We start from the raw sequence: 12,429 nt of genomic DNA on the forward strand, positions 1-12,429 counted from the left end.
TTGGTTGGATGAATTGAGAAAACCGGAATTTTGGGGGAAAAGAAATTGAAATTGGATATAATACCTACATGTATTTAATGTAATTAGCATATGTCCACATATTTTGTTTTAAATTTAAATTCATTTAACAATGATAAATAAGATGGTGAACATTATTACCACTTTGGTGAGCAAAAATGCACTCTTATGTATGTGCCTAATTTTTTTCTTCTTATTTTTAAAATGAGAAGGAAAGAGAGGGAGAGAAAGAAAGAACTTGGAAATTATGACGTTCCCTTCATAATATAATTCAATGATCCGAACTTTTTATCTTTTATTTCTTCTCTCAAAGGTCATGTCTACAAAAAATCACCCAAATCTGAAATCATATAACTGTTAGATTAAGAGTTTATGGTTTCTTTGTAAAAACATATTCGTCCATTTTCTTCACTTACAAATGAATGTTTTAATGATTTTGGATTTGTCTAATTTTTTATCAAAGAATGATGTTATAACTTAAAACCCGAAAAAAAGGTCCAAGTAATAAATAGTACCCACAAGCTTACCTTGATCTTCAACGACTCTATAAGTATCTCTCTCATTGGTTCTAGAATTAAACAAGAATTAATTACAAATATTTGGTAATAATATCACTACTACTTCAATTTGCCCCAAAAGGGATAATATTTCGTGATTTGCCCCAAAAACTGCAATTGGTTTGCAGATACTTTTTACTATATACCATATAACCCGTCGAATACATATACAGTGAAGGTTTATCATTTACAACATTTGCAATGCAATTGACAACTTTGAGGTACCAGGTTCTCATCCGATAAGAGTGTATAGATTCTGTGTCGTATAATACTCGTAAGTTGGATTACGTTTTTGAAGCTCAACTCCAAAACTTGGTCTATCTATCAGATAACACCGAATCACTCCACGAAAGCATCAGATCTCGTATAACGGTTGGGAAATCTGCAAGTCCGAGCACAGGATTTTGAGATATAAACACAAAAGTTAGGAAAAAAAATAATCGGTTTCCTTGCGCCACGTTATAAACAATCTGGCAAGTAATGCTACTTGTAGGTTTGTACCACATTGCTTACCACATCTCTCGCAAAAATGGAACCCACTGATATAAGCGAATCTACTTGGGATTCGGCTTTTGTAAAACATACGGTTGCAAATACTCTAATTCGTAGACTAAAACTTGAGTTTAAAAAGGGCAAGATGAAGTTTTTTACCTCGTGCTACTTCCATTGCGACTGACGGTAAGTCTATCTGATCTTCAACGAGTCTATACACATCCACAAGCTAGAGAGGAGACACATTGACAACATATCTTATCAAAACTCAATTCTTGGGTCGTTATCTTTTATTTTTTATGAAAATAATAGTTTTGTCAGATTTTCGTACCTCTTCAATGTGAAGCCTTGAATCTTCCGTCAAAGCAAGAATAAGCTTTCTACGAATTCCTTCATCAAAAATGAAAAGACGAGCTCCATCTTTGATGGTGTCAGTGAGGTCCAGTTTCCTACTAACTTGCAAATCTTTTGACCGTTGCCTGCAAAAAACAGCCCAAGAAAATAGAGGGTTTTACACTCCTAAGCAGAAGAACAAACAAATAGGCAAACAGGCCCATGAGCAGATACTGACGTGTCTACAGCTTGAAATGCAGGATTGCTGCTCATCTTGGTCACGTTTTCTTTGGCCAGAACAATAAGGTTTTCTAGCCGCTTCCATTGGAAAACACCGTCTTTAAATAGTACCTAAAACCAGAAGCAGATTATTGTCAAAGGATCTCTATTTCAGCAAATATAGCTTTAAACTAGTTAATCAGAAAATTCCTCTAAATCAATATAACTGTTCCTGTGGGCAATACTGCATGTTTCATTCGCAGCAACTTTTTATTTTTCTTCGTTTTTTCAACTGCAGAGCAAGTTAAGGAGTACGAAGGGTTCTTGAATGTATTTGGATTGGATGTGATTTAAATTCAAGTTATTCAACTAACAGACTTCCAAGTACATCACATACGTAATAGCTAGCTTTGAACACACCTGTATGAGGCGTTCACGGAGAGCTGGGTTTGGATCTGTCAGGAGGCGCTTTGCCACATATGGATAGGCAACCTGTTTGACTGAATAATGTCAATAATAGTATGGGGAAGGAAAGCATGTACAACACACATGGCTATCATCGCAATAACAAAATTTGCATATGAGATATGAGGTTTCTAAATGTAAAACATGGCAGGCACTCCGTCGTAGCATATAAATAGCATATAAATAACTCAAAGTAATGTTTAAATAAAAAATTCAACAACATATACCACTGGGTTGAATCCATTACAGAAAACTTTTACATGCCGAATAACATCAATTAAAAGATATGATACCCACAAAAAGTACGAAAAAAGATCTGCCCTTACCTCAAGAAACTTGAAGTCTGGCTGCAAAGTAAAACAGATGCCCTCTTGAGTCAATAAAGAACGGATGACAAGGGAAAACCTCTCCGGGATACGGATGGGATAGTTGTAGACTAATTGGTTAAACTTCCCTGCAGCAGAGCCAGCAAAAAGCATAGTGCATGTCAAAAACTACAGTAGAAAAGATAAATAAAAGGAACTAACAAAACACAATTATTCATTTCCCTCAAAGCATCAGAAAACCCTGCAGGCAACTAAATCGTAATAGAAAACATATCAGCAGTCTGCACACGCACACACACATGCACACACATGCACAATGAATTTGAATGTAATGTTCTATTATAAGAATGAGGTAACTCCCAACATTACCAGGTACCCCGACATAAAATTTATAAATTTGACAAGTAAGCTAGAGCAAAGGCATCATACAATTTCCAGTTAAAATCTTAACATTAGAGAACTAAAATCAACCTTGCCTAACTCTCGCTTTCAGTAGACACCCTTACTGTTAGCTGACAACAGTGAGGTGTTCTATAGGATACTCTTGTCAATTTTTTGACAGTGAAAATATTATAACAGCAATAATACTTTGTAATCTTTTATTACAAAACATAGTAAGAGGTAGCTCTCTGTAAATTTATAAACCCTTAATCGTGGTGAAGCCGGACTGATGTAGTATAATGCCAAGGAACTTTACAAATTATGCTAAATGTCATCTTTATACAGTTATAATTCTTACATCCCCGAGCAAATGTGCTTCAAATATTATGAGTGTCCCAAATGAACATCTAATGATTCTAAACCACAATGTATATTATATAATGTAGACAAGGGAGATGCATTCCCAAGTTCCAAGAGTTCTAAAACAACGTAGATTTTCCATGGAAAGAAAACAAAAAACGGAAGTAAAAGTAAAGACTTTAGGACATGAAATTACCGGTAACGCTTCGAAAATTAAAGTCAGACAGTCCTTTTCCAACAGAGTTCTGCCATATCGATTCTAAAGCTGGAACAATAGGAGAGACATCGGTCCCAGGAGCCAAGAAGCCAAGTCTGGTGAAATCATTTGCCATCTCAACATAGTCCTCGTTTACAGCATGGACAACAGCGTCAATCAAAATTTGTTTATTTTGCTGAAAAAATTAAAATATAGATCAACATGTAGGACATGTAAATTAAAATAAACTAACGTTACTAACCCATAATAAAAAAATAGCAAATATAAAACATTCTATTTTCATAAAGACAATAGAAATGCAATAGTTTTGGTGGCTGGGCTGTCATGGTCCATGTATGCATGGTTACAATGTTATGTTAACCCTCGTGGCCATAAGGAGAATTGAAGATTTCAAATTTTAAAAGAGTATATTACAAGACTCTGAACTAAGGGAAAGTGATACATCTTTGCATCTTGGCCGTGGATGCGATGGAAAGAGATACCCTTTTACATTGATTTCTCTCATTGTACCTCAATAATCAACAAAGTGTCAGATGCCGATGTACTAAAGATAAAAAAAAAAGGGGCTTTACTACTCTCTCATTCATTAATTACTGAATACCATGGAAGTGCATATTTCACCTGACTAAGCACAGCAACATTCCCAAAGTCCACATATGCAATACGCCCATCACGCATGGCAAAAACATTTCCAGGATGTGGATCCCCATGGAACAACCCAAATTCCAGTAATTGCCGCAATGCAGCACTGACTCCAACCGTTAAGAACCCATTCACATCAATACCAGCTTCTTTAACAGCCTGAAATGCAGGGCAGGTTATTATTGATATAGATATGATATCTCATTGCTCTAAAATACCGTCTTTTATCTTGACAATCATACCCGTGGGTTAGTGCACCGAATGCCATCAATCCACTCCATCACTAGAACACGTGAACTACAAAGCTCTTTGTAAACTAGAGGAATTTTGACAGTAGGATCACCTTCAAAGTTCAGAAGAAAATCTTCAATATTACGGGCTTCCTGTTTAGAGGAAAGAGAGTTGGAGTACTAATTAGAAGGTCGAAAGAAAAAAAGCGGCTTAAATTGCATTGAAATGACAATGTTAATGAGGCCATAGGCTATATAATGGCGCCAAAGTCTAATTTTTGTCCTCCTATAGCACAGGTCTGAAAGGTACCAAAGTGTAATCAAGCTCCTCCAAAAGCTTCTCACCAAATTCATCAACAATCAGCTCAGCATTGCACCCCAGTTTCTGCAGACTGATGCCATTTAAGAATGAAGCAAGAGTTCGGAACAGAAAAAGATCCCGATATATTATAGGTTCTATCTGCGGCCTTTGAACCTGTAAGTGAAAAAAACATAAATTAGATTTTTTTTTTTTCAACATTTTTGCCGCAGTAATGTTTTCAGCATTGTCACAACACATTAACTGTAGAGCTGTTAATGACCTAAGAAAAGGCCCTTTGGTAAACCTTAATAGCAACTTCCTTGCCAGAGTCACGTAACGTAGCTCGGTATACTTGACCTAAACTGGCAGCTGCTATCGTCTGAGAAGAAATTTTACTGAAAACAGCTTCAAGGGGTCGCCCCATTTCTTCTTCTATTATGTTGAAGGCAACCTGAAGCAATGCATGCCATATGCTAGAATAAGTTAAGCAAACCCCACACAGTAGAAGTGTCTCATCACAAATGCAAGCAACTGGAACCAATAACTTTTTGGTAAATTGAGATTTTACCTGATTGGGGAAGGGAGGAACGTCATCTTGAAGAATGCACAGTTCGTTCATATAATCTTCTCTGATAATATCAGGTCTGTTTGCAAGAACCTTTCAATACATGGGTGAAATCAGGCATGTGTTTAATTGCACAAGAATATGAATTTAAAGATCTGTTCATCAAGAATTATTACCTAAATATTAGAATTAACCTAAAAATCGTAATCCCAAATGCATAAAATCGACCACAATGAATTCTAGTCTTTCAATCTTTTTAATATATGTAGCGTTACATCTAAATTTTTAGATCTCAACATAGTACATCTTCATTGCATAATCCATCTTATTCTTATTAAAACTTGATGGTAAACCTACAGTTGATGCATTATTTTCTGTTATTTTGCTTTGCTATGACAAAGTTCAGTTTTGCAGTTAATCCAATGAAAGTAAACTGACATATTTAAGCAAAGACAGAAGGATATAACTCATATGAGTGAGGTTCAAACCTGGCCAGCTTTAATGAAAGAAGGCCCCAAATCACATAGGAGGTTTCTAAGCTGCCGAGCACGATCTGAAACAACTTCTTCATCCCTTCCTACGAAGTAGTCATACGCCAAGGTAGACCAGTACAATCCCAAACTCCACACAATCTCCACACCCCTCGAAAGTAACGACACAATTGCTCCTCTGGATTTCAACACCGTATTTCTCACCTAATTATAAATAACATCAAGACATTCATGCCAAATTGAGTAAAGGTGCCTAACAAATTCACACTAACAAAAAAACACATCCAATTTTTAACTAGGGGATCATCCGAAATCAAACTCGAATTCAGTTCAGAAACCTAACGGATAAATTGAATTCCAACCCGGCTTGATCATTTGCATATTATCACAAGATTAACATAAAACTTCGCTAAAATTTACAAGAAATTAATAAAATATGAGAGATAAGTTCACTGAGCTAGAGTTCAGTTTCATACAGTTTCTGGACTGTACTTGCGAAACGGCACGCAAACGCCGCGTTCGAAGTCGAGCTGCTCCATGGCGGCGCTAGGTTTGGTCAATTGCCCTTCGCCCGCAGACGCCGCCAAGCTCCTCCGCGTTTCGATAGCGGCATTAGAAACTCGGAATCGCAACGGTTTCTTGCCTCCTCGCATTCGGAGCCTGTAATCAAACGACGCCAGAGCCTTGGACGGCGCATTTCTACGGCTCGGCACAGTGTAAGCTCGCGAGCTCAGATGCTGATTGGCAGGGAACGGAGCTGCGGTTACGCAATTTACGCAGAGCAAATTCATGGATTCTGCTCTGGGAATGGAGGCTGAGAGATTCAGAGAGTGAAATGGGAACGGGATGAACTTTGATGGTTAGGGGGAGGAGGAAGAAGAGAGCGAGTAATAACGAATTCAAAAATTAGTTGGAAAACTGAAAAGATATTAACATATTTATCTTTTGTGTGATGGATGGGAATCCACGTACAATTTTGTACAGGAAATGTTACGGATTAAGTTCAAACGTGTGGGAAAGTGGCTCTCTGAAAGTGATAGGCAACTCTGCAAATCCTCTCTTCTTCCATCGGTTATGAACTTGCGGTCATTTTTCTTTCTTCCCTTTTATAATTATCTTATATATTTTCAGTAATTACACCGTAAGGGGAATTATCTTAGCACTTCAATTGAAATACTTTTTTACTATAGCTGCAGAAAATAATTATATTTGTGCATTTTTTATACAATTTTCATTGATTCTCTTCTCCAACAACTAACTATCTAACCCACTAACATTTTTGCTTTGTTATAAAATATATACCATGTGTGTTATCCGTTTATCAGGTTTGTCTCGCTCTGATGAGTTGATGTGTTCACTTTGTTCAATAGACGCGGTTCGTTCTTAGCTTCATGTGAACTCTGATTGTAAGTATTTTACGTCAATCATCTTTGTGACATGTTTCTTGGTTTTTCTGATAAATCAGACGATTGCTTATCAAAATTATGTGGATTAATTAGAGACTAACGACTTCACGCAACTATGGGCATGGAATCATGTTTTCGAACTCAGAGTGAGTGACATGTCCAAGTAAGGACATTTCTCCATGTGAAACTCAAATTTCTAATTCATATACCATTTCTTCTAAATCTAAATGACAAACAACAAATTATATGAAAGACTTGAAAGTTGAAGAAATGAGATGTTTATTGGGATTTCCTACCACTTACCGTGACCAATCTGAATAACAGATATCCACATGAATTTGTTTCTCCATTTCACATGACATAGGGTTACATTTTATTAGCAATTTTTTTTTAGATTGACTGATTTTTTTTTTTGTATAAATTTACACTTATGGATGATTTTTTTACTTTTTGACAAACAATAGTGTTAATTATTTTAAAAATCGGTTATTTGACTTCCGAGAAAATTTTATACATTTTTTGCTAGGCTAGAAAATAAACAATTGATGAGTGTCTAATGAACTATATGTAAATAATCAATTCTTTCAGTGTTACCTACCATTGAATAAAGACGGATTCGATTGGCCCGTGAAAGCCGGGTCTTTTTTCCCATACGAAGAAGACGAAGATTTAGCGGGAAAATAAAAGGTTAAACAAGATTGGCGGGAAGAATACTTGCCTTCCTAAAGTTCTCATATAAAAGCATCAGTTCATATCATACCGCCACTTCCACTTCCTCTCTCTTTCATTTTCCGGATCGGTTTCTCTCTCCAAGGGTTTCAAAGATGTTCTCGGGCTCCCAATTCGATGCCACGAACGCCTTCTCCGGCGGCGGTTTCATGGCTTCTCAGTCCACTCAATTCGGCGATTCCACTCCCTCTCCGGCCAAGGTAACGCTTCCTTCAATAACTGTGAAAAAATGAAAAAATAAGAGTATATTTAATTAATTTTATGTTTGAAGGTTAATTTGCTTGATTTTTGTTAAAATCCGATTTAGGGTTTTGGCGAAGTCGGTGTTTGCTCACTTTCTTCTCAATTGTCGCCGTTGATTTTTGTTGTTTGATTGATTTTGGAAGTATTTTTGTTGTATTTGTTGTTTCAGAGACGCGAAACTCACGGATTGGTTCCCGTGACGGTGAAGCAGATCAGCGAAGCCCATCAGTCCGGTGATGAAAAATCGAACTTTGTGATCAGCGGTGCAGATGTTGCTAACGTATGTACGCACCTTTTTTAGTTTCATCACGATTTTATTGTTTGTTGCTCATAACAATCAATTGAATGGAAAAAGAGAGATTTTCAGAATGTTTCAGTTAATATGATATTTGGTTGGTTTAGGTATCGGTGGTTGGGATGGTTTTTGACAAAGCCGAAAGGAACACTGATGTTGATTTCACCGTGGATGATGGAACAGGGCGAATCAAGTGCCGAAGATGGTAATTTTTGCATTGTCACATTGTTAACTGTTTTGAAGAGTTTATTGCGTTTTGGTGCTCAATGCAATGCACAATCTATAACTAAGCTAAAAAGGTGTTTTGATTATATAGATAGACCCGAAATGTTTTAGGTTTTGAATCTCTCTGTTTCTTAACAGGGTGAATGAGAATTTTGACTCCAGAGAAATGCAGGAAATAGAGTAAGTTCCTCTCACTATCATCAGTGAGTTCTCCATTGAAATTTCGACACTTCATATATAGATATTGGGATTGTTGAGTGACCAAAACATTGTGACTTTATTATAATATCATGTCTTGATCTATTTTGCAACAGAGATGGAATGTATGTTCGTGTTAATGGACACTTGAAAGTCTTTCAAGGTGTTCGACAGATTGTTGCCTTCTCTGTGAGGTATGGGTATAGAAAACTTCCTTTTTTATATAACTCTGAGTGCCTGTAGATCTCGTTTCATATGGCTAATTTCGGATTTTCAATTGAAGAATGATGCCGGGAGGCCTTGTCACATATTAATATTTGTACATAGTATACACATAGGTGCCCTGTGAACACACACAAACATTGCATCTTATATGTTTGAAGCAAGATAAAGATGGATTTGTAAATTTATTAGTGGAGATATCTTGTAACTACTAAGATTTTGATCTGGCTCTAAAATTTCTTAATTTGTTGGGAGATTCCCCTTGTCCTCTAGGTTATGTTGAAGTCTTTGGCCTCATTTGTAAGTGAGGATTGGCTTGGATAGGACTATTTACTAATTTGAAGGCTTTTTGAAGGAAGAAATGGATGACAACTTTCATATTTTTATCTAAGTTGAAGGTTGCTCATGATGAAAAGATATCCCGACTTATCCCCACAAAAATGGTAGGATTAAAAGGGAAAATTTTCTTCATGATTAACCTTCAACTTGAACAAAATAAGGTAGTTGTCACCCATTTCTTCCTTTGAAATGCCTTCAATGTAGTGAATGGTCCTATCCATGCCAATTTTAACACACGAGGCCTTTGTGCGTAATCAAAGATGCTAGATTTTGGACAACTGTTCTAGGAAAATGTATTAAATTTAATTTTGGATAACTGAGTAAATGTTTTTTCATTCATCAGTTTTGGTTGTAATTTTTCTGTAAGGCAAGCATTCTGTTATTGTTGATTTACTGCATGATTGATGCAGACTAGTAGTACTCTTTTTGGGTGCTTTTGTTTATCATATTTTTGATGAATTTATAATCGTTGTGTTGCTTTGTTCATACTGCCTAATGACCACTCATGCTAAAATTAATAGTATATGCCTTGAATTTGTTCCAGGCCTGTGAAAAACTTTGACGAAGTTGCTTTCCACTTCATTGAGTGCATACATACCCACCTGCTGACATCCAAGCTACAGGTATCATTACTATTTTGAATTGATGGAAGAATTACTTTGTTTTGTGCATTCATTAGCTTGAAGAGGAATTTGGATAGACTGTACCTCATAATTTGTTAATTTACTTATGGTGTATTTACATTCCTTAAAGCTGCAAGGGAATGCTGCCACTCAAGCGCAGCCTATGGACTCATCTCTGAACACTCCTGTGCGGAGTGGATCAACTGGATATCAGACAGCCCCGTCAAACCAAGTATGTTCTCTGATTATGTAAAATTACATCTCAAACTGTCTTTACTTGTTTACCAAGCAATTAATGTTCAATTTTGTAGTTCTCCGGGCAAGTTAGCGTTGATGGACTAAAGAGCTGTGATCAGTTGGTCCTTGAATATCTGCAGCAGCCATCAAGCATGTGAGTCACAATTTCACTATGAAGTTATTTCCTCATTTGATTTTCTTAGTGTAACCTCTTTTCGTGTAAGATGCATTGGCTGCGGGTGCTTAATTTCAACTTTTTACTGTGTTCAATTATGGGACTTTTTTTTATTGCAGTGGAAAAGAAAAGGGGATACACAGAGACGAACTTTCCCAGCACCTGAAAGTTCCTGTGGGAAAGATCTTGTACTCCCTCTCTCTCTCTCTCTCTCTCTCTCTCTCTCTCTCTCTCTCTCCTGGATTATCTTTTATCTTGTCTTATGCTGAATTTCGCTTTGCTATTCCAGGGAAGCTATCAGGTCTCTTGAGGAGGAAGGTTTAATATATTCCACGATCGATGAGTTTCACTACAAGTCAGCAGCATATGGTTAATGTTCGTCACGAATTTAATTGTCTTTAGGATTGCAAGTACTTATATATGAGTGCTGTAATGTGTACTACTCTTTCCATATCTAATATGTATCCCTGGATCTTCTGGTGGGTTCAGTATTAAAGTTCAATTAACCGCCCTTGCTATTTTGGTTGATCATAAAATGTTACTTGTGAGATAACAAGTTCAGTCGTTCACTGATTTCAAATAGCTGTCCTGATAACAAGTTCAGTCGTTCACTATAGTGATCAAGGTCTTGAAATCAAACAGGACGTGGACTCTGTAGCAATACTTTCTTTCCGACTGTTGTCCCTCACCATTCAAAGCCTAAATGGATGAACCAGTTGCCCGAAATATGGGCTTGTCCCAAAAGCCTACTACCTCAGGAAGCAGAGGAGGAGCAGAGGCGGCTCAGCGATGCCACATTTTTACACCATCTTATGTGATAAGTCATGCATATAATTAAGATGTGGCGAGTCACTCCTGAGTTTGTAGCATATCAGATACGGCTATCAGACACTCCATTCCATTTGCACTCTGAAGGGAAAATATCTAAGTATTGAAATCATCCGTGCCTAAATTTTGAAGATTGAGATGACACTATAGCCAAACGAACTCCATTCCTGAATAAAGAATCAAGCACTTCGTGAATTGATACCTAACGTGATGACACTCTTTAACAACGAGCATCCCCGAATCCGAAGAAAAAAGTCATTTTATATTATGTTTCCTTTTCCTCTCTTGTAGTTTGGTTTTCGTCACACTCTCCCTCTCCATTTCTACCTCTCATTCCTTTCCTTTATCATCTGTTGCCGCTGAAAAATTACGAGGCAGATTGCACTACTTGATATAAAGGGACCGGTCTTACTTTTCAATATTAATCTTATATCTAATTAGCAAAATAGCAGGAAGAAAGTGACTTAATCATGTGTTGTTTCTGCTGAAAATGATTGCTAGATTGGAGCAATAATTCAAACCAATTTAGGTCATCGAATACTCGTAGCATGGAAGAATTTTCCCAATATTTGATCGTCGTCATTATTTGATCGATCATTTGAGTAATTAAGAGTCGTAAAATCCTCATTTTATCAGATTTCTCAAGTTTGTTGAAAACAAATTTTAATCACTAGCGAAAGGCTCAATGTCTGCAGATGGTCACATTAATTAGAACATATGTTTGCATCCGACGCAGATGCACCTAAGTTTGAATTTAACGTATGGAGTTTAGACCATTTCAAAATTAAATATGACATCTTTTTACATTTTCTGTAAGTCTGAGCTCACACTGAATAAATTTGATGAAAAAATTGGTGACTAACACTATTATCTTTTGAATGAATGTGGTTGAAAATCTTAATTCGATCGCTCAGACGTTCTACAAAAACAAAGAAAGTACAACTGCAGAAGCAGATGTGAAAACCCATACAAAAACAAATAAAGTGCAGAAGCCAATAACAAACCCAATCAAATATGACAATCTGATTGGAGGAAAGAAATGTTGATTAAAGCAATCTGTTGTTTCTTTTACACACAAATTTATAGGTAGTTTAGAAGAATTTAATATTTATTTCTATCGTTTGTAAAAATAAAAACAAAATAAAAACATTAAACTCAATACTTTAGAAACTTTAAAATCCCATTCGCTTTGTAATGGGAGGAGAGTGTCAAAAGTAACATCACATCTGCGAGCAAGATCTGACACCATTCAATAATTCCAGATCAAATGGCAACAATCTCAAAACCCCTGATCAGGCCCCAGATTTCTGGC

At 36.5% G+C, this 12,429-nt stretch overlaps 2 protein-coding genes across 2 annotated transcripts; one reads left to right on the forward strand and one right to left on the reverse strand.

Annotated features, from left to right (window-relative positions):
• Positions 1–546: 546 nt before the first annotated feature.
• LOC103953570 (protein ACTIVITY OF BC1 COMPLEX KINASE 1, chloroplastic) lies at positions 547–6,623 on the reverse strand. Its single transcript, XM_009365328.3, has 14 exons — positions 6,074–6,623; positions 5,595–5,801; positions 5,110–5,199; positions 4,846–4,992; positions 4,551–4,715; positions 4,253–4,393; positions 3,990–4,169; positions 3,348–3,543; positions 2,411–2,538; positions 2,040–2,111; positions 1,639–1,751; positions 1,399–1,546; positions 1,227–1,296; positions 547–957 (listed from the first exon to the last, which is right to left on the reverse strand). The coding sequence occupies exons 1-14, from the start codon at positions 6,386–6,388 to the stop codon at positions 893–895; spliced, it is 2,037 nt and encodes a 678-aa protein (XP_009363603.1). The 5' UTR covers positions 6,389–6,623; the 3' UTR covers positions 547–892.
• Positions 6,624–7,612: 989 nt separating this feature from the next.
• On the forward strand, positions 7,613–10,800 carry LOC103953568 (replication protein A 32 kDa subunit A). Its single transcript, XM_009365326.3, has 10 exons — positions 7,613–7,932; positions 8,145–8,255; positions 8,378–8,475; positions 8,634–8,675; positions 8,810–8,887; positions 9,799–9,877; positions 10,008–10,109; positions 10,189–10,268; positions 10,409–10,477; positions 10,579–10,800. The coding sequence occupies exons 1-10, from the start codon at positions 7,828–7,830 to the stop codon at positions 10,661–10,663; spliced, it is 849 nt and encodes a 282-aa protein (XP_009363601.2). The 5' UTR covers positions 7,613–7,827; the 3' UTR covers positions 10,664–10,800.
• The last annotated feature ends 1,629 nt before the right edge of the window (positions 10,801–12,429 follow it).

Source organism: the organism of the source record quoted next, unplaced genomic scaffold, assembly GCF_019419815.1.
Source record: "Pyrus x bretschneideri cultivar Hongxiangsu unplaced genomic scaffold, Pyrus_bretschneideri_v1 Contig1, whole genome shotgun sequence".
Classification (NCBI taxonomy): Eukaryota; Viridiplantae; Streptophyta; class Magnoliopsida; order Rosales; family Rosaceae; genus Pyrus; species Pyrus x bretschneideri.